Genomic DNA, 25,570 nt, shown 5'->3' with positions numbered 1-25,570 from the left:
TCTGCATGAATGGAATTTCTGTCTGGCAGACAACTAACACGCATAGGTTTAATGGAAATAAAACAGATTCTATGCAATTCTAGAGAAACAACACCACAACCGCGCCTTTCTAATTTTTGGCCTTGGTCAGAGGAGTTGCCTCTTCCTGCAGGTCGTTGGTAAGAAACCTAGGTTTTCAGTTTGACTTCAACCTTTCTTTGATCAGTCAAGTTAACAAGTTACTCAGTTAACTGTTCTACTCTATTAAAAACTTTGAGGAAAATTCTTCTGCTTTTGCCTGGTTGTGCAGACGGTCATCTTGAGTTAGTTATATTATGGCAATTTTCCGTTTCTGGGTTCTCCCAAATACCTGCTCAATACAATTATAAAAATTGTTTTACTAAGTTATTATAAAGTAATACGTTTTTATAAGTTTCCCTATACTTTATCATACGGACATCTTCACCGGAAGTTTATTTAACTCAAAAAATCAGTACATATATGTTTATGTTACAAATTAATGAAAGATAATTTTATATACTTATGTTAAAAGTAGAACCATTTAAAAATGCAACAGCACAGGTAACCTAATTATGAATCACGTACATTGAACAAAACTATTTTTCTGAAGTTTATATTAAAAAAATAAATTCCAACATATAGAAAAAATAAATTGTTGTTTTTACGAGGATTTGGCTGACATGTTTTTCCAGAATTACAATGATGTACAGAAATAATTTAAAAGTAATTTAATCATATTTTATTACAAATATTACATACATTTTATACATTCAAACAGTTATTGAAAATGTAAAATTAAATATTAAATGTTTTATATTTATATATTTGTAATATAAACTTTTAATTATTTATATTGTTGACTATTTTAACATGAATTTCAATTAGGTTTTATTTTAGGTTCCTACATCCATTATTTTCTATGGGAGGGCGTTGCTTTACAAGTGGTTGGCCATGTGTGTTGCTGGATTTACTCCAGCTGGAGTCATTTACTACTGGTTTGGTACCTTTCTTGATGTAGAAACTTTGGAAATGCAGCTAGTGAATAGCAATTGGGCTTACTCTTTTGGGGAGGGGCGCACGTCCCTCCGTACACCGTCTTCCTAAGCCCCTCCTTTGTCCCCTCTAAGACCTTCCCATTTAGATAAGTATAGCCCCTTTTGTAGACACGTTCCCTTGTCCGATGAAAAGTAATGGACATAAGCACTTCACAAGATGGAGAATCTGGCGAATAGAAGAATCCAATACAAAAGATTACATGATTGCACTCATGTCGAAGAGTTTATTGTTTACTTCTTGTCAGAAGTCAGACTGATGGATTTCAAGAAAACACCATTCAACACAAACCCACATGTACAATCATGCCAGTGCAGGAAGTCATTACAAACCATCCAATCTGGCTGTTTTTTTATCAAAGGGACCTCTGGTACAAGCATACTCCTTAAAGGGGAGAAAAGTGGATTTTTACCCAATTCTGCATCACCATCAACCAAGAGGATTCGAGAATGTTTGCTGAATTACGTCAGGAAGGGGTTTGCATTCTAAAATGTTTTTGATAACGTCTGCTTTTATAGAATGTCCCTTCATTGATTATGTTTGATCGGGTTTTTAATTAGTGAGTCTCCTTTCAATGATGATAGGAAACCAGTGGTTTTGGATTCCAGCATGATAATTTATTTGAAGACTTCTGGGTGGGTTTTGGATTCACAATGTAGATTTGTTCAGTGATGTTTGGTATCTTTTTTAATTCCCATATATCCTTTTGTCTGAAGTTTGTGGCATTTTGTGTTCTAGATTGTCTCTCTGATGGCATCTGTTTGGGTTTTGGGCTCTAAAATGTCAAAATGTTCGATTATGTTGGTTTTGGCTTACAGAATGTCCAAATATTTGGGTGTCACATTCCAGGATGACTGCTTGATCACATCTGGCTTTGTTCTAGATTAAAAGAACCTCCCAGTATTTGATGTCTAATTGGGTTTTGAAAAATATTATGGCATCATTCATTTAGTATTTACTGTAAAGCCTTTCCAAGAAAACTGACACTTCTCCACAAACACAAACTCCTGGAAGAAGTGGCGTAGAGATGTGCTTCTATTCTTTCGCAAAAGTTCAATTCTTTTCTGTGCTTGACTTCATTCCATCAATTCGTCTCCAGATAGGACCTTTCGGTGCTTATTGTCTGAGGGTGCCAATGTAATGGAAAAGCGTGACTCCTTTCTGACACAACAGCCAGTCTGTGAGATAGGACACAACATCTTCATATGAAGGCTGAGGGTTTGAAAGCCTTGTTGTATAAATACCAGATATGTGCAGCCTGCTCTGGAGCAGATTCAAACATTTAGGTCACCTACCCGCCATCCCACCACAATGTCTTCTACACCTAACCTACAGATCCAGCATCTGACTTTAAGTGTTTGTTACATATAATCGCAATATGGTGTGGCATGCTTTTGTGTAAGACGACTAGTTGCAACAACATGAGAATTCAATATAATGTTATATTCAATCACCCTGTGGCATCCGTCAAAGGAAGCTGAAATTGTTCTCGTCACCACTGGGATTGGTTGTTGAGAGAAGGATGCAGGATGCTGAACAACATCAAAGCTCAAGAGCAAATTGCAAAGGTTGCAGCTTTATGCAGAAGGTGAGATGCCAAGGTCCCAGTTGTGTCAGGTGGTTACATCTTTCCATAGGTTGGGTAGAGGTGGTGCTTGTGGCAGGTTAGGTGACCAGATCAGGTCAGAGAGGAGGCGCAATCATGTTGGAGAGACCTGCAGATGATGAGAGAAGAAGAGAAATTAGTCTGGCTCATGAACAAAAATGATTAAATGGGTAAAGTTTACAGCAAAAACCCAGCAAAGGGTTCAGATTTGATAACCCAACATGATGTATTCATGAAAGTATAACCTGCTGGCTTTACTAGGGTAACACTTAAAACCAGTTGTATACTATGTGACTTTGCAAAGTTGTTCTCCCTCCTCTGCACATGTTCTTCTAATTTGCCCTATGTCCCCCCCCCCCCATTGAGCAGACAATATGCAGGTTGATCTACCCCTTGAAGTAGTTTGTTTTTCAATAAATGATGCATGGAAGAAGGCATGGACTTTGATGAAAAGTGGAAGAACTAAAGGGTACCCTCAGTCATAGAGAGTATGTCATTGCCTCTCTTGCCCATCTGTGATGCAGCTAGTGTAGTGAATCCTAGTTTGTTTTAATGGGAAACAGGAGTTAGCTTAGCCTTTGGCTTGCAGATTTGTGCCCCCGTCACCTAGTGACTTTTACCCTACTTAGCTTGCTCTGTTTTAGCACGTTTATTTAATTATATCTTTTAAGATGGCTGCCTTGTTTTTAGTTAGGCCTATGTTTTAGTTTTACGTTATCAGTGCCACAGCGCTAAAGCGTCAATATCAAGCGACAAAGATAAACAAACTGTAGGTGTTCACATTCTGTACTTTCCCTCTTCACGTCTTCAAGGGAATTGTTTATAAAAATTACTGTCCCAAGCATGTCTTGTTATGATTTGTTTGGGAACAGACCTACGTCAGGGGTCCGAGCAGATCTGTATAAATGCACCTCAGTTAAACAGATAGTCAGAGGAATTCCGACCAGATGCCATCGCTGCTATCGATGCTGCCTGTCGCCTTGACAATGAGCCAGTCTTCGTGTCTCTACGGAGTCTGAGCTAGAGACCTCATTGCAAGGTAACAAGGGTTGGGGGCTCTTCTCATGCTACATGGCATTGGCAGATTAGGTTTAACACACCTAGCTTTCTTTTAGGTTAGAGATTAGGTACATCAGGGTATTAAGACATATCTCATACTCATGTCATTACATGACATTGCAAGATGGTGGGGGTCTTTGTATTAATGACTCTTGCCTTTACCATTCTGTTTCTTGCAGTTATCATCATCCTAATCATTGCAGCCCATGCAACTCATCGTATAGTGCAGGATTGTTAAATAAAACCTATTGAATCCTTACTGCATCTTCTTCATTGCCTGTATTTGATTGAGACATGTTGTTAATGTGAAAAAGGGATACTCTCCGTTTAACCACGACACTCCCTGAGATGTCACACTCCTTAGTCCATACATAAAGGTTGCCACAAATCACCTTCTACCGCTTGGGATTTTGGTGAGGTACTGCTTGTGAGCTGGGAGGGTTGGGACAAGAGTCGTGGCTTGTTGTAGGACAGGCATAGCCACCTACAAACATAAGTACTGTCATCCTTGAACCAGCAGTCTTGCCTAGAGCAAGCATCAAACTACGACACTAGCGGTGATGATGACAATGGATTCTAATTTTGGGAGTAGATCCTTTTACCTGCATCTTTATTAAAGAGGCTCCTTATACGGGGGAGTTTGGGAAGTGAGGAAGAGGATGTATGGGTTGATTTTTCTGTGTGCTTAGCTTTGCATCTGCTCCCTGATGCTGTAAAAGTATTGGTCAGCGGGGATCCTTATTCCAGCTACTACAGGAATGGGTCCCAATGAGGCCAGTGAAACTCTCCCTTCCCCTTTTTATAGCGCTGCCTACTGACAGCTGGCTTGAACAGTCAGTACCAATGACTAAAACCTGTGCCAGTGAAAATGCAAGAATGTCCTCTGTCACCACTGGAGAAAGCAAAGCACCTGGTCCCAGTGCTGAGGGTCCTCCTCTTCCTTTGTGTCTATGTGGACCAGTAACAATCTCCTCAACTTTCCACCCACTAATTCTTCCCCCCTGCTCTGAGCATGTGGAAAATGTCAGAGGTTTATCCCAGGAATGGGGGAAATGCACTTAAAAGGATGAGGTATTTCTGGGTCCATACCATTATTCCCCAGGGTGGTGAGGGATACTGACCGGAATCAGAGAATCAGTTCCCCTGGATCCCGGCACCAAATTCTGATTCAATTTATAACCTTAGGCTTGAAATTCAGTATAGGTAGAAGTTTCCATTGAACATACCTAAACAGGCATCACTAGACCTTTCAGTAGTATACATTAAAGGTTTGTTTCGCAAAGCGGCTGCCGCATAACTCAAAGGGAGAGGTTAGAGGGGGGTGTGTTGGGACGGAGACGAGGTGAAAATAAAAAAGCACTTACCTTGCCTTTGTCCCTGCCGCCTCCTTCTGCCTCACTTCTTCAAGCCCTAGGACCTGTGCAGTTTTTCCAGCCATCTGGAGAAACCTAAGTGCGCACGTGTGTTTGGCCGGCCTCAGACAGCCAGCAAAACACACATGCGCACTTAGTTGCACTCTCCCCTCCCCCACCTCCTGAGGACCAGCCCTGCCCCCCCTTGCACTGCTGGCACAGCCAGTGGGGCGACGCTCCTTTGCCATAGCGAAGAAGCCACCCCTGGTGTTTACACATAAGTGTTACTCGCCAATTATTCGCTATTCACTATTTCCAGATGGAGATTTACACGTCATTGTGGATGTAAGGGTCTCTACCCCCTCACTGGAGATTCCTAACATTACATTTACGAGTGTGAACTTACTATTGGTAACTTTGCACCTGTGTGTGATCTATGGCACTGGCATTGATATTATGTTACATAAAAATGTAAAATAATTTGCATCAGAGCAAAGATATCATGACTGTAGTTTTTCAATAAGTCACTCAGATTTCAAAGGGATCCCAAACTGTATCCCTTGGCAATAGTGGAGTACCTCCCAGAGAGTCAAGTGTGTGAAAAATAAAAATAAAATGTACTTTATCGCCCTCTAGAGCTGTTTTTAAATAAAAGCTGTACCACATAATTTTCTGCGTAAATTGGGTTTCCTTGTCCGACAATTTAGTCAACCCACAATATCTCCCCTTTCCCATCCACACTGCTGCACATTTCCGGCCGTCCTGTTTATAGTCTCTCACCATGTGGCCGTATTTGAGGTAAATAACGAGATTATCAACTAATGAATTGCATTAAGTAACATTTGCAGTGCACAATACACATCTGCCCACTACTGTCTGAAAAGGAAATGTCAAGGCTTAATCACGGCCTACTTAGTATCCACCCACAAACTTGTGCATGCACAATATCTGATTCATGCTCATCAGAGAAGCCTCCATTGCTCCTGAGGATGAAACATCACAGCTCAGGCATGCCATACAGAAAGCAGTTCATCCATTGTACAAGAAGTTCTGACATTATAGCAATCAAAACAGGCTCACTTTGGTGATTTTCAAGTTACCCTAAAATTGAAATCAATGTGCGGTTCCTAATGCGATACCTGGTGTGGGAAGGACATGTCACCCAGGATGCAATGTGTCCTAGGTGGGCTTCCATAACAGGAAGATGTATGCTGGTGCTAGCCGGTTGGACATTACAAGCGACATGTCAGTTTAATGCGTTTGAAACCGTCAAAGGCTCTTTGACATCAATGTACGAATATCCCTCCTGGCTGCTTTCCACGCAGAAGGCTACTCTGAGTCATAGTCAGATTTATGGATGAAACTCCTCTCATGAAAATGCATTACATTTCAAGGAGGTACATTTCTTGCTGCGGTTCGATGATGTACACAGGTCTTTGCTCTTTCGCGCAGGAGCCAGTCCTTCAAATGCTACTTTTGAAGACCTTTGTCTGTTATCTCCCTGCAGCGACATCCAGTATGCCAGAATCAGCTCTCCCACCCCTGATACTGTTTTCACCCACCCAATGACCATCACAGGTGATGAGAGAGAGCCTACTGGTGTCCCAAAGACTCATCTTCATCCTCAAGGGCCTTCAGACCTCTCTGGGACAGGACAATTCTTGCCCCCTACATACAAGACCATCTGATGGACCTCACCAAGAGGTGCCGGGAGGGGGCATTGAACCTTTGGAGGTCCCAGCCTCTGACTTGGTTTTACCTAGGAGGTATGTACCATGTTCTTCTTAACCACAGACCCCAGTGTTTATATACTTTTTTCTGTTTCAGTTCTTCAGATTTAAGATACCAACTATACATGACATTGTAATTCTTTTAAAGTGTCATAAATACCTAGATAAATAATGGTGTTTTTTGGTAGCAGCACAGATGCAAGGGGGACAGTCATTAACCTACAAGGAGTTTTGGATCTGTGTTGACACTGCAACTGTCACTTGACCTTTTAATCTACACCAGTATTAGTCAACAGTTCTTTGCTTCCACATAGATACATTTCCATTCCCCTGCTATCTACTTGTAAGGCTACAAGTTACCATACAAAACTATTTTAAAGCCAGATCTGTTGGCACTGCCAATGCTTATTATTAGCATTGTTGAAAGGCGTTGTTCCCCACTTGAGAGCTGTGCCTGAATAGGTTTCAGTTTGTAATGGTAACCATCTTATAACGTTCCACCCACGCAAGTTCGTGGTCCTGATGATGGACCATGAGGATGAAAGATGCCTTGTTTGTCAAGCTCACCAGTACTCCAAGATGCCAGTACAGGACTTAACCCACAATACAAGAACTCCTGTTATGTATTTTTACATCAAATGTAAACAATGTTTGGGCCTCCCCTTGGCTACCATCTATAATTCACAGGAAACAATGATTAGAAGAAGGATTTTGGGTTTGAAACAAATAATACTGCTTGTGCGCCCATGCGTGTCGACAAGGATGGGAAGGTTCGGTGCAGTTGATAAATCCAAGGTAAAAGACATTTTTTGGATTCATCATTGCTTTGACCCTCTTTGTGGACTTTACACTACACTTACCCAAAAAATACATGTGCGCCAAAGTTTGCTTTTCCAAAGTTTTGTGCACAGTGTTCATTGGCTGGGAGAAGATGTATAAGGGCGGGATTCCAAAGGTTTCTTTCACATGCCAGTTTCCATGGCAACAGGTAGTCAAGAGACCAGATAAGACATTGAACAGATCAACAACCTAAACTTGGTTGCAAAAGCTAATCCATAGACAATTGCCAGTTTTTTTCTATTAAGTATTTTTTTTTTAAACACAGGTGTGTAACTGTATTGCAGATACGTGCGCAAAATGGTCTGTGAAGCAATGTGTGACTTTGAGCTGGCTATCCGACTTTCTGCCCAGAGCTTAACATTTTTTGCAACAGCAGCCATCAGACAGCCCTAGACTTTGCTGCTGGAAAAAATACACATTTGTGAGTACCTAGGAGGTAATGTCAGCATACCCACTTCCATAAAGGACCAAGACACTCCCTAAAATAACCATAACATGAATAAGAGGGAATTTCGCCACCTAGGTTGCAAGACTTACTCGTGGCTGACGCACAGAATCTGTACATTGGCAACCGATCGTACTTAAAAGCCTAATAAACCTAAAACATTGAAATGTGTTTTAAGTTAATTTCAGATTGTGGTTTTGATTTCCAGTACTCAAAAGCAAATTTTAAAAACTCTAATGATGCCAGGTACTGGGCACGAGTCATGACCAGAAGCTTGGCTCTGTGGCCACAGGGTATGGCTGTAAAGCTTGGATACTGGGACCAAGGTACACAGCAGGTGCTGTGGGCATAGGTACCGGCCTCCTATGCTCCAGTACTAAGTCCACAACTTGTGCAAGTTAATAACACAACTTACAAATCCCTGAAAAAAAGCTTTAATTGTCAAGCTTTTATGGTTACAACTCAAAACCTAAAAACTAGACACTGTGGAGAGCACCGGAGATAAGAGTGTAAAGAACACAGCCAGGAGCTCAGTCCCCAATGACTCTGCGTGGAGCTCGCCTTGAGTTTGCCACTTCTGTAGGTGCCAATTGAGCCGTCATTTGTATTTAACTTGCCACGTCTGTAATATATCTTTAAACCAGGACTGACCCCCCCCAACAGGTGCTTCAATTGAGGGGGTTTGAGGAAGTTCGCTTAATGGCCAGTGGGTCGCCAACTGTGGTCGTCAGCCTAGATTTAAGACTTTAAGACGTCTTCAGGCTGTGTACCATCTTTTGAGTGATTTGGTCAAAATCTCCACTATATCTCCACACAGGTGACTAAGGAAGAAGCATGGGCTCTCTATTATTTGGTGAGATGGTGTAGCCAGTTTTAGAATCACAAGAACTATCAGAGGAGGTCACAGAGTTGGCTACGACAAGTGTCCAGATGGGGTGTGAATACCCAAACCACACAGCGCCATCATTTAAATACTTTGGCTCATCCAGAGCCTATTGAGCTCTATTATCCGCCATCCATGGTTGATTGACTCAAGATACTTGAGTGACTGGCACACAAGGGCTCCAACGGTGTGCTAATGTAATGTGCTTAAATTGGGGGCACCCCGTGACTGGCGTAAATGGGTGTCAGACACTGTTCGGAGGCCATGGGGTCTGACACCCATATCTACAGGGGATCCTCGGTCTCAACCAACAGGGATGAGGTTGTTTACCTCTGATGTCCTGAAGTCATTCCTAATACAGCTCTGCAAACTGAGCCAAGAAATGGGGAGCAGTCACAGACTTCTGAGGGAGGTAGTGTGGGGAACTCAAGCTCAGACCTCAACTGTCAATTTAATAAGTGACGATTCAGCCCAGTGCTTATCTTTTCAAGAAAGTACTTTCCAATCGAACAATAAGCAATGTTACACACGACTAATAACAGAAACAATTTAGTGTACCTGCATGCTATTTTACTGCATGTTCACCACTCCATCACTGTCTCCCACCCCCCCACCCCCGTCCACAGACTCTCTCCGCGATCTGGGTGGTACCCCATTCTCTAGAGGAATAAAAGCAGGAGCATTAATTTAGCTCAGGTGCGGAGTGAATCACTCTCTAATGTTATATGCCCTCAGTGTCTGTTATTCTCCAGTGGAATCAGTCCTCACAGGTCAGCCTCTCCTGCCACAGCCCTTGGTGAAGCCCACAGACTCCAGTTGAGCGGCGGTGCACCTGCTGGCAGGTCCTCATGTCCTCTGTCTCAAGCACTAGGGCCATACATAGTGATGCCCCTGTTACATGTCCTTTTGTGGACAGGAGCAGAAGGTGGCCGTCCTGATGCGATGCAGTCCTGACTGTGACCGACTGGGCATCTTCTAGACCTTAGGGTCTCTATTACGACGGGGCAGGCAGGACCTTGAAGTTCCGATTGAGCCTGGAGACACTTAGCAGATGCATCTTCCACAAAGTGATCACAAATTTGGTTGCAGCAGCCCATATGTGCCAGGCAGAACTTAAGGGTGTTGCATCCCCACGCGTGCTGGTCATAGCTTATGTAGCTGAGGTCACAGACAGGCTTATTACAACTCGGGCAGACAAAGCCACACAGAGACCGATCTCAGCTTCCACAGCGGTGGTCATGCATATGCCGATCTCAGTGCACAATCGCTGCCTTAACTGCGCCTTGCCAATCGACGTTTAGTATGGAGAGCCTAAAAGTCCTCTGATGCTTTGGTCCAAAAGATTGCTCTCCAACATTCATCTCTGGGCACCACACAGACACTAAGGGCCGTATTTATACTTTTTGGCGCACAACTGCACCAACGCAGTTGTGTGTCAAAAAATTTAACGCCGGCTAACGCCATTCCAAAGCGCCATGCGGGCGCCTTATTTATGGAATGACGTTAGCCGGCGGAGCTGCCTGGTGTGCGTAAAAAAAAATGACTTACACCAGGCAGCACCGGCGTAGGGGAAAATGGAGCTTGGGTGTCAAAAAATGGGGCAAGTCAGGCTGAGGCAAAATTTTCGCCTCAACCCGATTAGCGCCATTTTTTTTTACTCCCAACCCCTAATTAAAGGACTCCTGTCTTAGCAAAGACAGGAGTCATGCCCCCTTGCCCAGTGGCCATGCCCAGGGGACTTGGGCATAGTGGCATGTAGGGGGGCACAAATCAGGCCCCCCTATGCCACCCAAAAAAAAAAAAAAAAACTTACCTGAACTTACCTTTCTTTCCCTGGGATGGGTCCCTCCATCCTTGGGCGTCCTCCTGGGGTGGGCAAGGGTGGCAGGGGGTGTCCCTGGGGGCATGGGAGGGCACCTCTGGGCTCCTTCCGAGCCCACAGGTCCCTTAACGCCTGCCCTGACCAGGCGTTAAAAAATGACGCTAAAGCGGCTGGACGTCATTTTTTTTGAGCCGCCCACTCCCGGGCGTCATTTTTGCCCGGGAGTGTAAATACGGCGCACATGCCTCTGAGTCATTTTTTAGAAGGGAACGCCTACCTTGCATATCATTAACGCAAGGAAGGTGTCCACGCTAAAAAATGACGCAAACTCCAAGATCTTTGGCGCTAGACGGGTCTAACGGCAAAGTATAAATATGGAGTTAGTTTTGCGTCGGATTTGCGTAAAAAAAAACGACGCAAATCCGGCGCAAACAGAGTATAAATATGCCCCTAAACCTGCTGCATCTCATTACTTCCTGGGCAGTCTCTTCTCCAGCAAGGTTGACAGCTCCCTCGGTCTCCAGCAGGCAGGCTTCTAGGCACTTCAGGATAGGTACACCGCTCTTCCAGCAAGAGATCCACAGCTCGGGTAATGTCCTGTCATCTCTGGGAGATTCGCTGGTTGCACAGCAGTACTCCGGGTAAACATCAGAACACTCCCTTCCTTGGCCATAGACGACTTGGAACTTCACCAACACGTGGGGTAGCGAGGTCACACTTATATACTTGTATACTTGTACCCACTGTCTGAAACTGTAAAACCAGTTTAAGGAGGTTCTCCTGTCACGTGTCCCTTCCAGGATATTCTACCAAATGGCAGCATTCAGGAAAACTCATTAACAGTTCCTTGCTAACCAAAAGGCCTCTTCGAATAGCCATCTCCACTTCTCTCACGTGTCCAGGTCTTCTCCCTCTAGCTTCAGGATTGTGAGCAATTCACTTCCGCTGTCTGGGAGCACAATGGTCACTTGCCTCTTGTGCAAAGCCAGGCCAGTTGTGTCCAAAACATGCAAAAAGGATTTCACTTGCCTCCATTACTCCGGTTCACTCACACACTATGGCCCATATTTATACTTTTTTAGTGCTGCATTTGTGTCATTTTTCGATGCAAAATCGGCGCAAACTTACAAAATACAATTGTGAAGAAATGACGCAAATGCAGCGCTAAAAAAGTATAAATACGCGCCTATGTGTGTAGGCTGCACACACACCAAAGTGATTAACATGCACTCAGGTTTTTAGCCGAATTGGACTTAGTAAGCGCAGACACGCAGAGCTTTAAATGAGTGGGCCAGCAGACCTTCAATCCAGTGACTCAGATAAAAAGATCTGGTCTCACTAGGTATTCTCATAACATGGTAGTTGCCATCACAGCTCTGTGTGATAAACCTATGACAGGTACAGTAGTCCACTGTCAATAAATAGGGGTGAGCTCGAGGCAGCACTCCAGGTCACAGCACCAGCCCAGGATCTTCTAATGTCAGGGCCAAGCCTTGGACTCTGTGCCCACGTGAGAATAGCGTGACGCAAGGGCCAAAAAGGAAAAGTCAGGATACCCCATACAACAGACAGGGAAGCACACCTGTACATCAGGCAGTGGCATTCTTGTCCCAGCACGGGCTCCTCTGGTACATTCATCCATCATGCATAAATTGGGGGGATGGGTAACTGCCATACATGGGCTTCTGTAGAATTATCAAGAATCATGCATAAATTTGGGGCACTCGAGTCACTGTCATATATAGACTCCTGTGTCATACACAGTGCTTACATTGTAGGTCCTCCAGTGACTGACATATATGCATTCCTGTAAAGTATGCACACATTATGCTTGAATTGAGGGTACTCAAGTGACTGGCATTCATGGGTTTCTGTAGTGTTCTCATGCATCATGCTTCTATTGAGGGAACTCGAGTGACGGACATACATGGATTTCTGTGGAGCATGCATAGGTCATGCATTAATCATGTGTACTCTAGTGACTGGCATACATGAGTTCCTGGAGTGCAGGCATGCGCAGTGTTTCCATAGTTACTGCCTGAAGAATAACCTTAATACAGCACATTCAACTCCCACCCTGTGTCTCACAGACCACAGCTCAGGTGTCCAATTCCGATAAGAATCAGCGACTCCCTTTCCTAATGATGGGTAGGGGTGGTCCCTCCATTAGAGCGGAAGAGTGTTGCCCTGCTAAAATGCCCCGGCAATGCCCCAGAGACGAAAAACAAAATGGTAATGGAGTTCATTCATTACCATTTTATTTTTCTGCAACTCGTCATGAACCGAGTGCCAGGATGGGGCGGGGCCTGCTGAGTGGCAGCAGTGGTGGGCTGCCTGTGCACTAATTTAAAAGTGAGCATGCGGTGGCCAGCCCAATATGTGCACTTTTAACCTCTCAACCCAGCTGTCAAAGGACAGTTGGGTTGAGAGAAAGCATAGGGGTCCAGTCTCCTTGGGAGCGCCGAGAGAGACCGCTCCCTCTAATCCTGGTGCTCCTCCCATGCTGGTTAATAGCATGAGAGCAGAGCCAGGATTGGTTAAGTGAGTTAGCTGGGACCCTGGACGTGGCGCGAGGAGAAGAAGAGGATTGGAGCGAAGAGGACGTGTCTACGTAAACATGGAATGTAATTTTTCTTTTACTTTACTTTTTTAAAGTATTTTTTTACTGCACCCACCCACCACCCATTTGCCCGTCCCGCCACTCGCTATAGTTGCCTGCCATCGCTGATGACGGGCCTGAACCCGATGGGACCCTGGACATTTTGATGCCTCTCTGCCACACTTTAGGCTCTCCTGCCACCTCCCCCCACTCCATGTGCATCCGAGCGGGGAGGGCGGATTAGTACCGCCCTGATGGAAGCGCGCAAGATGCAGAGCTCAGGACAGGCGGGCCCAGGTGGCCATCGACCCACGGCCGGGGAGAGGCCAGATAAGTGCAGAGAAACAACCAGCAAAGGAGGCTAATCGCTCCTGTCTTTGAAAAGGGGGGAAGGGGTGGTTGCCAGGCAACTGCGTCATCGGCTGCCACCCTACTTCCCCCTACCACTCCGTCCAGTGGACGCCAGTGACTGGGATCTCAGTCCCTGCGCATCTGAAGCTGTAGCGGTGCAGAGGAGGGATGGGGCCTGGGTGACAGAGGAGAGGGAAACAGCTAGTCTCTGAGCGAGGGAAGCAAACATAGGTTGGAGGGAGGAGAGAGAAAATGTAGTGGTGGGGGAGAAACTGAGGTGGAGAGACTGCTGCCACCAGGACACATTCACTCAGCAGCACCCATGTGTTTTATGACATCTCTTCTGTAAGCTGTAACTGCAACCAGTCTGTATGGAGTTATAACCATTAGCATAGCTCTTTTCACTAAGTGTTTATTAGTACCCAAAGGGACACTTGTTTAACAAGTGTAGAATAACAAAAGATTGATAAAAAACAACAAGGTTGTAAACGTATGCCTTGCAGTTTGCATACACCTCCTTGATGCCAGTTCATACTTTAGTAAACAATACAACAAAGAGGTGAGTTTATTGCAAAAGTACCAGAATGTCTTCTGAGATATGATGCTTCACTTCGTCTCTGAAGTATATAAAAAAGTGATGGGTGGAATGCTTGAAATAATTCCAGCCACTGATAATCACTCGGGCTGCATCCAAGTCCATCGCGATTCTGCACACCACGCCCCCTAGTTTGGATCCAGCCATGTGCAAATCAGTCTTGACTCTGCTCCAATAGGAACTGTCCCGCCCACCTGCCAGGCCACGTTCTCCCTGAACCACAACACATACAACCCAAGACCAGTTTCATCCTGATGGGGCTCTTCAGTCGTGTGTAGCCTGGTTCTAGTGGCACAGAGAGCAAGCTCCCTCCCCCAGCACTGGTGCACAAACCGCCTGCCTAGCACCACACATACACATTTGCTCAATGGTGCAAAGGTGTGTGAGTGAGGTCTAGCATAGCTTTTAGAAATCGTACTCGGCTGAGAAATACTACGTCGTTGCAGAGTGGTTTTCCATCAAACTTTGAACTTCATTCAAGCCAACAATTTTTTTTAACCCTTTCAAGTAGGGATTAGTGCAGGCGGTTGCATGGAGCTAGTAGTTGTTGCAGCCTTGGATGCGTTACGTCGCTGTGCAGATGCAAACCTTACAGCCACTCTGACTCTGTTAAGCCTATTAGTTGCATTTGAAACCATGAACTATCCGAACCTTTTAACCACCTGAAGGAACAAGGTTCCAAGGGCCTGGGCCTCTAGTGTCCTGCCTGAGAGAACATGACATGTGGCAGTTTCACCTTTTTCCTCATGTCAGGTTTCTATCTAGTGAGGTCTCAGAGGGGTTCATTTTGTACCCATTTTATTTAATTTGTATGTGTCCCTTCTTCCCCAGCTGATCCTGTGTTTCAGGTTGGAACTCTTCATGTATGCCGATGACACCCATATCATAATAAATATCTTGAGCGATGTGGTCAGTGACGCTCATCTTGAGTTCTGCCTAATAAAGGTTTAACAACAGATGTTTCACCATCACTTAATGCTGAATGCCATCAAAACCAAGATTCTCCATCCCTTGAGGCCTTTCCTTTTCTTAGGGTTTTAAGTGAGATGAAAAAACTGGGATCTCTTTAGATGGGGGTATGGACATTGTATTTAAGAGTGTGGCTTAAACACAAACAACATTTTTGTGATTTCTATAGTCTGCTGCCCAACCAGTATTTTTGTTCCTCTGAGCTTTTCTTATTACATCCATACATATAGCACAAAAAATACCATAAACCTAAAACAAGCCAGGACTGTTGGCTTTGGCAATGGGTGTTAGAGGTTTAAGATAAGTGAGTAACAACAATAATTTTGTTGTAAATAATATTGTAAATGTTTCAATTCTGAAATTGAGAGACTGAGACACACCTTACTGAGGCCTGTGGAAGAGACAGTGGCCTTCAGTGTCTCAATTATTCTTGTTACGTTCAATCTATATTATACATTTACATCCTTTTTCTCTTTCCCTTCTCCATCTGCATATCTTACACCTCATCTCTTTCCTCCTCAGCACCCTCGTTTCACTCTCTCATAATTTCACTTTCTTGCATGTCTTTCTCTTCACCACCCCCTAAACACACAACACACCCACTCACCTGTAAGCACTGCACCCACCTTCACATTTGCCTTTTCAATATTTTGGCAACCGTGTACCTTCTTCACCCATATTTGCAAAGAATCACAATGGCAACCAGAATATGAGACCATTGTTCTGTGCGTGCTGCAGAGAAGCCAAGGGCTGAATGACCAAGTTTACTGAACATCCTTTGGATTCACTCACAGGCATTCTGAGAACCCTGCACTGCTTTTAGCCTCAACTCCAGAACTCTCAATCGTGGCCTGTTATAAACACCCGGAGGCGACTTAGTTCAAAGTATGCACTACGCAAGAGTAATATGACACACAAAATAAACAAAAAACAGAACCACACCAATAGCTAACACTCTTAGAAGATTCAAGATTAAACCATTTGAAATATAAAAAGGAACCACGGGACTGATGTAGAGCCCTACGTGTTTAGATTTCGACGGACGGGACATCTGCCACTGTTGTGATGGAGTAACGCCACTGCCAAAGTCCAACTCAGGCCCTAAATCACTGACATGGACTACCTTAACTCTTTTTACATTCATTGTTCTGAAATCGATCAGTGTTTTTGACAGTAAAGTTATGGACAATGACAGAGAGCCCGAAAGAGACTTATTTCAAAGTCTATTGTTAATTACTAGCGGGTCTGTGAACTGGAGGGGCCCGGCCCACTTAAAGCCCTGCCCTCTCAGGAACCTCCCATCTTCGTCTGTTTTGCTCTCGTGTCCAGTTTGAAGAATTTAGGCATAATGATCTTACTATGGCAGACCAAGTTAAGTCTTTGGTCAATGTAGGTTTTTGCAACTTCAAATGGTGCCACCCCATGTAGATCTGGAGACTGAGTAAGGAGGTAATACATTTGAGACCTGGTGATTGTGGTCCTTTGGTTTTAATGTTCCTCAGTTTGATGATATTCTTTTCTTGTGGCTGCAGAAGCGAAGTGGAATTCTTAACTTAGGAAAGTCCAGAAAGGCTGTAAGAATGCAATTATTCCCTCAATCGCTGGGGGCTGTGGTAGTCTGTGCTCTACTAGTAGATGGGTACACATACCATGTGGTTATGCTTCAGTGCCAGGATACCCTTCATCAGGGTGACTGACTGTGCTTTATAAGTCTCGTAACCTAACGGAGCCTAATCTATATTACACGCTTTCCCAAATGTTATGCGTGCTGCAGTGCTGGCTGCCGCCAATGTGAAGTGGTGGGGTGGAGGTGTTAGAGGAATAAGAATTTTAAAAACAAAACTCACCTGCCACTGCCAGTCCTGCTGCCTGCCGCCTTGGTGCTCCTCATACTCCCAGAAGACACTGGGACACAAAGCACAGGTTCCCAATCCAGATGCAGCTCTCATGCTACACCAAGCATGAGAGCAGCACAGGGACTGGCCTGAGCGGACTGGTCTGATGCTCGCTCAGGCACAGGGAGCCTGTGCCATTTCTCCACCCAGCAGTGTAACACAGCTGGGTTGGAGAAATGTAAGTGCGCATGTCAGCTTGGCCGTCCTAAGACGGCAGGTCAAACCAACATGCGCACTTTACAGTGCCCACCACTCCTCCTACCTATGGCCTAGCCCCTCCCTAGATACCATGGCTATCAGACAGTGGCAAATAAAATGATAATAAAATTGTTTTATTATAATTTTATTTGTCACTGCCTGCCTCTGAGCAGGGGGCGACGCTCCTCCGCTATTACAGAGGAGCCGCCCCTGGTGTGCTGTACAGTGGAGCAGACATGCAGTGTGGCAAAAGTTAAGAGAAACAAAAACATTTCTCCTTGTTGGCACCGGCCTTAAAGAGGCTTCATATTTTGGTGCACAGCCTTATCTACCATTATTATTAGATAGAGTTTGGGGTAAAAAACCATGGGTGGTAGGGAAGTAACACCTACGTACCACACATGGGACACACCCTTGACACAAAGTAACGTGAAGTGCTACTTGTGCCCCTTAGGGCTACTTTCTAGTGGAAAAAAAAGGTTTGCTCTGGAAAGTAAGAACTTTATCAACACTTTGTACTCGGTTGTTTTCACTTTTTGTGAGTTTTGCAATTAAGCAAAGTATTGACAAATCTACCTGAAAGAACTGTAACTTGTTACCTACAGACAACACAAGCATCTCTGCAAGTGAGGCCGCGACCAACTGAGCTACCTACACGAAATGCAAATCTGTGACCTGCAAGATAAACTCTGTGGTTCTCAGCAGGCACATTAACCCACTATGCTGTATTATGATGAGTCAAACATGTGACCAGTTTGCAGATAGATTTCTCCAGTTAACCACTACAGTCATCTCACTGTTATTATGCGCTGTGACTTGCTGTGTACACAAAGAATTTATTTTAAAATGCAGCCTAATTCTGCCACAACTGACAGAGATTTAATATCTAATTATTCCTAGTTGACAATGTATGTGGTTTATAAATATATAGCTTGATGACCAGACTCTGCTCCTTATGACTCCGCCCCTTTCTGCTGCCACCTTTCTATTCACAATTTAGGGCACCCCGAGGACATTTTGTTCCATTGCCCACGCTGTGAGAACGAGACCGACAACGATGAGATTGTGCGAAAAGAAAACTCAAAGAGAAAGTAGGTGCTGTGTGTGTTTGTGGGGTCAAAGGTTAAGTAGGGAAATGTATGCCTAGCAAGGGAGATAGAGAAGGAGGGAGAGAGAGACTGAATAAAACTGAAGGCGAGGGAGAGTGGGGCAGACAGAAGGGAGGGGAGAGACAGTGTGAGTGGAAGAGATGGAAAGCAAGAGTGAGAGAGAGCGACAAAAGATGTGCGGGGCGTCTGGGAGGGGTAAAACGTTTGAGGGTGGGGGCGACCACGAGATTTGAAGTGTGTGTAATGAGAAGGGGGGAAAAGTAGACGTGCAGGAGAGACTGAGGTGGAGTTAGGAAGTGAGAAGGTTGATGCTTGATTATATATATAAAATATAGCAGGGCATCGGGGTTTAACGGGCCCCCAGAGCTCTGGGTCTCGGTGCCACTGCACCTGCTGCACCAATGGTAACTACGCACCTGATAAAATATCTTAAGCATAGGCTTCTCCGTGTGCCTGGCAGAGAAGGGAATAGTGCGACGAGGATAACTGATTTGCGCGCATCTGGGTCGGGGAGGGGGTGCGGGTGACACCTTGCTTCTAAGGTGGGAAATGGAGGCGAAGGAGAAGGACAATATGACTTTAATGAGAGTCAGCCTCGGGCATGTGATAAACTACCGCAAACTCTAAGTCAGGGGGACGAAGGCGTACGTTAGCTGGCAGGGGCAGCTAGGGAGGGGTAAACGAGATATGGAAGGACAGCCAGCTACCTAGGAACACGCGGTTTATTTGTGTTGCTGCAGGAGCAGGGCCTGCATCACGAGCACAACCCGCACTGCAGCTAAAGGCGCCCAGTCCGGCGGTATCCTAGCAACACCCAATCAGAGGTGCTCGGTACCTGACCAGGCGGCGTGTACGCACGCGGCACTAAGGGCCATGCATCTCTGTCTGCTGACACCGGAAGTGGCGGGATGTGGAGCGCGCCGTGAGCGTCAGCATACTGCACGTCGACGCAAGTCTGAGACACATTATACGTAGGCAGGGGTCCGCAGGCGCCCACCCCTCATATACAGCCCCCCTGAGAGGCACAGTGACGCACTTTCATATTTATTGCATTCAGAGTGGCAGAAACGACTAAGAAAGACGCCTGGGGCGCCAAGTGTAGACAAGAGTCAGTCTCACATGAGCGCAGTCCCAGGAGCCTCACATATCCAGCAATGACGCACAGGAGGCACGCGTCACACGCCCAACTGGGGCAGTGGAGGGCATTTGATAGAACGTACATTACATAGCTGCCAAGATTCCCAGGTCCATGAGTGATGTGCTGTTTCAGTCCAGAGTTTTCCCTTCCAATTCTGGGACTTGTAATCCTGTTTTATAATGGAATAAACACGAGTACAAGTTCCAGAATTCAAAGAAAAAACCTGGACTGGAGAAGCACACCACGCATGGACCTGGGAAACTTGGCAGGGCTGACGTTATACAACTGGGGTCCAGGCAGAGCACCGAATGAGGGGGATCCCACTGAATCCGACAGCGAACATTGAGCTGGACCTAGGCTGGCTGCAGTCAAATATGCTGAATTTATACAGGTGCGGTTTGTCGCCACCATACATGCCAAAATTTTAGAGGTGGAAAGTGGGAGATCTGAAAAAACATAATCAGGAGAATGTTTTTCTCCCATTGACTTCTATTGAAGGAGAGGTAATTTCAGGCAGGAAACAGCCTACATAAGACCTTTTTTGGCTTAAAAAATCAGGAGTCTCCAGACTTAATCAGGTCTACTTGCATGCATGCGACACCTGGACATATTCAACAAAGCCCACACATTGTCCGCTTTCCATTCCGAGCAGCTCCCTGCAGGCGCTGAAAGAACTTTCTTACTTTCCCTTCCATATGGGCCCTAAACAAAGACCTGGTTTAAAGAGCCAATGGCCCTCCTTTTGTTCCAGTATGGTACTGGCTGGGAGCTATCGGGAGCCTCACATCTAGAAGCCAATGCGACAGCGGGAATCGAAGGCACACAACTTGTTATTACTTCACAAGTACTTAACAGAAACTACAACATGGGTAGATTGTTGACCTTGTTCTACCACATCTCAACCCCAATATATGGGTTCCTGGCATATTTTTTTCCAATACCAGCACTTGGCACAGGGTAATACAGTAATTTGCTTGAGATCACATAATGTGGTCAAGTGAAGGGACAGCGACTAGACACTAAGGGCCTGATTTAGAGATTGGTGGGGGGTGGAGTACAGTGTCCTAATTGTGGAGGACATTAACTTCTCTACCCTGACAGACTCCCAAAGCGGGAGATTGTATTGGAAAAACAAAAAGCTAATTAATGGCTCCAGTATTCTGCCAGCTTTTTCCCAGGGTCTGGGGGGTCATTATATATTTTTTTTGCACCTCACTGCCAAGATTTTCCTTCCAGTGATGGATAGGAAAAAAATACATTACACCATCCACCATGAATAGGACTGGTGATGTAGTAAAAAAAACAAATCAGTATTTTACTGCTGGCAGTGGAAGGATACTCACCACCCAAAAGTAGACCAGCACTTAGCTGGTATAATCAGTGTTTTCAATGGAAATATAGAAGTGCAGGTACTCCCTCTTTACAGTACCTGTTTGCCCCTGAGGAGTGCCGGTACTCTTCCATTGAATGCATTGCAGAAATGCAGAGAAGTACAGGTACTCTCCTTCTTACATGACAGAAGTGCAGGTACTCTCTTACATGACAGAAGTGCAGGTACTCTCCTTCTTACATTAAAGAAGTGCAGGTACTCTCTTACATGGGAGAAGTGCAGGTACTCTCCTTCTTACATTACAGAAGTGCAGGTACTCTCCTTCTTACATTACAGAAGTACAGGTACTCCCCTTCTTACATTACAGAAGTGCAGGTACTCTCTTACATGACAGAAGTGAAGGTACTCCTCTTCTTACATGACAGAAATGCAGGTACTCTCTTACATGACAGAAGTGCAGATACTCCCCTTCTTACATGACAGAAGTGCAGGTACTCTCCTTCTTACATTACAGAAGTGCAGGTACTCTCTTACATGGCAGAAGTGCAGGTACTCTCCTTCGTACATGACAGATGTGCAGGTACTCCCCTTCTTAAATGACAGAAGTACAGGTACTCTCCTTCTTACATTACAGAAGTGCAGGTACTCTCTTACATGGCAGAAGTGCAGGTACTCTCCTTCTTACATTACAGAAGTGCAGGTACTCTCTTACATGACAGAAGTGCAGGTACTCTCCTTCTTACATTAAAGAAGTACAGGTACTCTCCTTCTTTCATGACAGAAGTGCAGGTACTCTCTTACATGACAGAAGTGCAGGTACTCTCCTTCTTACATTACAGAAGTGCAGGTACTCCCCTTCTTACATTACAGAAGTGCAGGTACTCTCTTACATGACAGAAGTGCAGGTACTCCCCTTCTTACATTACAGAAGTGCAGGTACTCTCCTTCTTACATTACAGAAGTGCAGGTACTCTCTTACATGGCAGAAGTGCAGGTACTCTCCTTCTTACATGACAAAAGTGCAGGCACTCTCCTTCTTACATGACAGAAGTGCAGGCACTCTCCTTCTTACATGACAGAAGTGCAGGTACTCTCTTACATGTCAGAAGTGCAGGTACTCTCCTTCTTACATTAAAGAAGTACAGGTACTCTCCTTCTTTCATGACAGAAGTGCAGGTACTCTCTTACATGACAGAAGTGCAGGTACTCTCCTTCTTACATTACAGAAGTGCAGGTACTCCCCTTCTTACATTACAGAAGTGCAGGTACTCTCTTACATGACAGAAGTGCAGGTACTCCCCTTCTTACATTACAAAAGTGCAGGTACTCTCCTTCTTACATGACAGAAGTGCAGGCACTCTCCTTCTTACATGACAGAAGTGCAGGCACTCTCTTACATGTCAGAAGTGCAGGCACTCTCCTTCTTACATGACAGAAGTGCAGGTACTCTCTTACATGTCAGAAGTGCAGGTACTCCCCTTCTTACATTACAGAAGTGCAGGTACTCTCCTTCTTACATGACAGAAGTACAGGTACTCCCCTTCTTACATTACAGAAGTGCAGGTACTCTCCTTCTTACATGACAGAAGTACAGGTACTCCCCTTCTTACATTACAGAAGTGCAGGTACTCTCCTTCTTACATGACAGAAGTGCAGCTACTCCCCTTCTTACATTACAGAAGTGGAGGTACTCTCTTACATTACAGAAGTGCAGGTACTCTCCTTCTTACATGACAGAAGTGCAGATACTCAGTTCCCAGGCTGTGCCTGCCCATTTAAAGCACTGGGTATAAATCTAGGCACTGCTGACAGGGGACAGTTGCTGGGTCTAAGACCCACCGCCATGTCGGTAAATCTGTATAAACAGCCCCTATGCTCTTATCCCCGAAGGCATTACCACAGGACCCGTCTGTCAAGCAGAGTAAGTTCTAAATGGAAGTCCAGTGATTAGAAGTAGATTGGTGGGCAGGGACCCCCCGACCTACTCTCCTGTCTTCTCCCACCAGCCCAAAAGAGAGGGATTACTTTATGTAATGTCTTTCTGCCTGGGCATTAGATCTCAGCAGAGAAAATGCAGCCTGCTACATGCTGTATGTGACAAGAAGCCAGGATTCCTTTTTTCAACATTTGCAAATTAACCACTAGCCCCACAGGCCTTCCTTAGCAGGAGACAAGCGTGGCAATATGGCCCCTAAAGTAATCGCCACTCCATGTATATGTGGAGCGGTGTTTGCCCCGGGTCCCATGGCGGAAAACAGATGTGTCTGCTTTACAGAGCCTCAGAAGCTGCTTTCTTGAAGGGAGGTCTTGGCCTAAACTGTGCTGGAATGCCCACCCACTTGTATTAATTATGGAATGTGGTTGGCCTCCACCTGGAGTGGCACAGAGAGCAAAAAATACGATAGAGCCCTGCATAATTGCCAGAGATTAATTCAAGCATTGCATCCATCACCTTTGTTTTTTCACTTCTGTAATATAGCATGTAGTCGCAACCTTGTGGCTTCCTAGCACTACAAAAACAGGTGTTGGCCAATAGCACTTATTTTGTCAGTCTTGGTTGGGTGGTATTGTGAATCGACACTCCGGACCCTCACGCCAGTGGTCTGCAGGGTGCGCACAACTCTCTGTTATTAAAGAATGACAGCGGGTACTGCTCGTGTGCAGTAATAGACAGTGCAGACCTAGGAGTGTGGCGATGGGGTGTCTGCCTGGTTAGTACAATTACAACCATCAGGCTTGGTTGGGTTTACGCATGCTCAAGAGACAATGACCTGATTATGATGACATCAAAGTAGGACCTTTAACCAAAAAAAAAGAGTGAAAACAAAAAGGTGACCAAAACATCAACTAATAATATTAAGATTTTAATTAAGGTTGTTTTAGCTTTAGGGGCTCCGCTTGATTAACTTTGTAATAGGCTGGTACACTACATTGACACAGTAAAATAAAAAGCCAGCTATATACAGTACAAAGGGGCAGGCACAGTATTTCTGAAATATTTGAAGTTTTTAGGTCTCTGTTTTTAACTTATTTTTGTGCCTTGTAATGTGAAAGCACGTGTCAGATGTTTTTGAATTAGATTTTTTGGTAGTCTGTCTGTTTGAGCTCATTTTCAAACCCTTGTCTCCACTTCAATGCATGGAGTTATAAAAGAGAGTGCTGTACCGAGGCTAATGAAAACCTCGATTCCAACGCGCTCTTTTTCTTACATGTGAAGTGTATAAATACATGGTATGTGGATAAAGTGTATTTAGTTTAGAAAAGTAAAGATGAAGTGTACACATGTAAACAGAAGTTAGCCTGTAGTTTCATTGTTTACTTGTGCAGTCCCAGCACGCAGACCTTAGCCAGCAGGCTTTCTTATTACAAGCGGTACTGCAGGGTAAGAAGAGGCACTTGAAGGTAACTTTGCAGTTCAACTGGTAGCATAAAAAATGTTTTTAGAAAAACAAGAGAGAACTCTGGGTAGTTCTCAAGTTTAGGTGGAGAGCAGCTCCAGTAAGGAGCACCCTGCAACACCAGCGACACTCTAGATTTTCTCACCTAAAATGTCTCTTTATCTAGCAAAGTTTTTAAGCTTAGGATCAGCACAGTGCTATCCATGCCGAGCTAGACAGGGACAACGTTTTTAAGCATAGGATCAGCACAGTGCTATCCACGCCGAGCTAGACAGGGCCAATGTTTTTTGCCATTTGTACAGCAAAATCTTTAAGCATGGGATTGACACAGTGTCATTCTGGCCGAGCTGTAAAATTACGAAAGCCATTTACCACTCCAGGCACAGTATTACAGCCGTGGACTGGTGAAATACCGTCCAAGCCAACCTGGAATGAATAAAAGCAACCCCTGACACGTGTTTTCCTCTCATTAGAGCTCTTCCGGGGGTTTCTTTGTCCAGACACAAGGAAGCACCCAGTAAAAGTAAGTCACAAAATGTTACAGGGTGGATTAAGAGGTTGCTATTTTTACTCTTAGGGCCAGATGTAGCAAAGGGTTTTTCCCATTCTGTGTCAATGGGAAAATGTGTTTGTACATACGGCCCCAAGTCTCCTTTTTGCGAATATTCCCATCTCTCAGAGATCACTTGGTCCTGGTCTGACAGTGTCTATATCATTATTTTCTATGATGTTGGATGCTTTTATGATGCAACCAATGAATTTGTTCACCAGGTCTTCATACTAACTGTAGGAATACCTAAGGACTCATAGCAGTCTTTTATCTCTTTGTTTCTTGCAAAGACATTTACAGACTTATGACAATATAGTTAATACCAGGAGATGTATTTTCTGGATTACTTTCCAGGGCTACAACACATGAATGTACTGATGCCAACTTCTCAAAATATTTCGTATTGGGCTGGAGTGTCCAAGATATGTGTATAAGTCCTGGATCTAGGCCAGATATTTATTAAAATAACATAGCTAATTTTCATCATCAGTGTTTTTTGTCAAACTCAATAAACCTGCATCGCTTCACTTGGACCTACATAGGACATCTCTGAACAGTAGCATCCATTCTTCTCAGTGGTCGTCCTGATGCCCCGCCAAGGACACATTGTGCCAATGGTGCACTGGTTGACAGGATTAGAACTGCTGA

At 44.7% G+C, this 25,570-nt stretch overlaps 1 protein-coding gene across 1 annotated transcript in view; it reads right to left on the bottom strand.

The window, feature by feature from the left end:
• Positions 1-1,251: 1,251 nt before the first annotated feature.
• The window catches only part of LOC138261011 (LHFPL tetraspan subfamily member 3 protein-like), a 39,293-nt gene continuing 14,974 nt past the window's right edge, over positions 1,252-25,570 (bottom strand). Inside the window, exon 3 of the mRNA XM_069209605.1 lies at positions 1,252-2,768. Within this exon, the coding sequence (XP_069065706.1) occupies positions 2,737-2,768 (32 nt within the window). The 3' untranslated portion in view covers positions 1,252-2,736. The remainder of the gene's footprint in view (positions 2,769-25,570) is intronic.

This window comes from Pleurodeles waltl, chromosome 10 (genome assembly GCF_031143425.1).
Source record: "Pleurodeles waltl isolate 20211129_DDA chromosome 10, aPleWal1.hap1.20221129, whole genome shotgun sequence".
NCBI lineage: Eukaryota > Metazoa > Chordata > Amphibia > Caudata > Salamandridae > Pleurodeles > Pleurodeles waltl.
The sequence above is the reverse complement of the archived record's forward strand: the minus strand, read 5'-3'. Positions and strand labels throughout refer to the sequence as shown.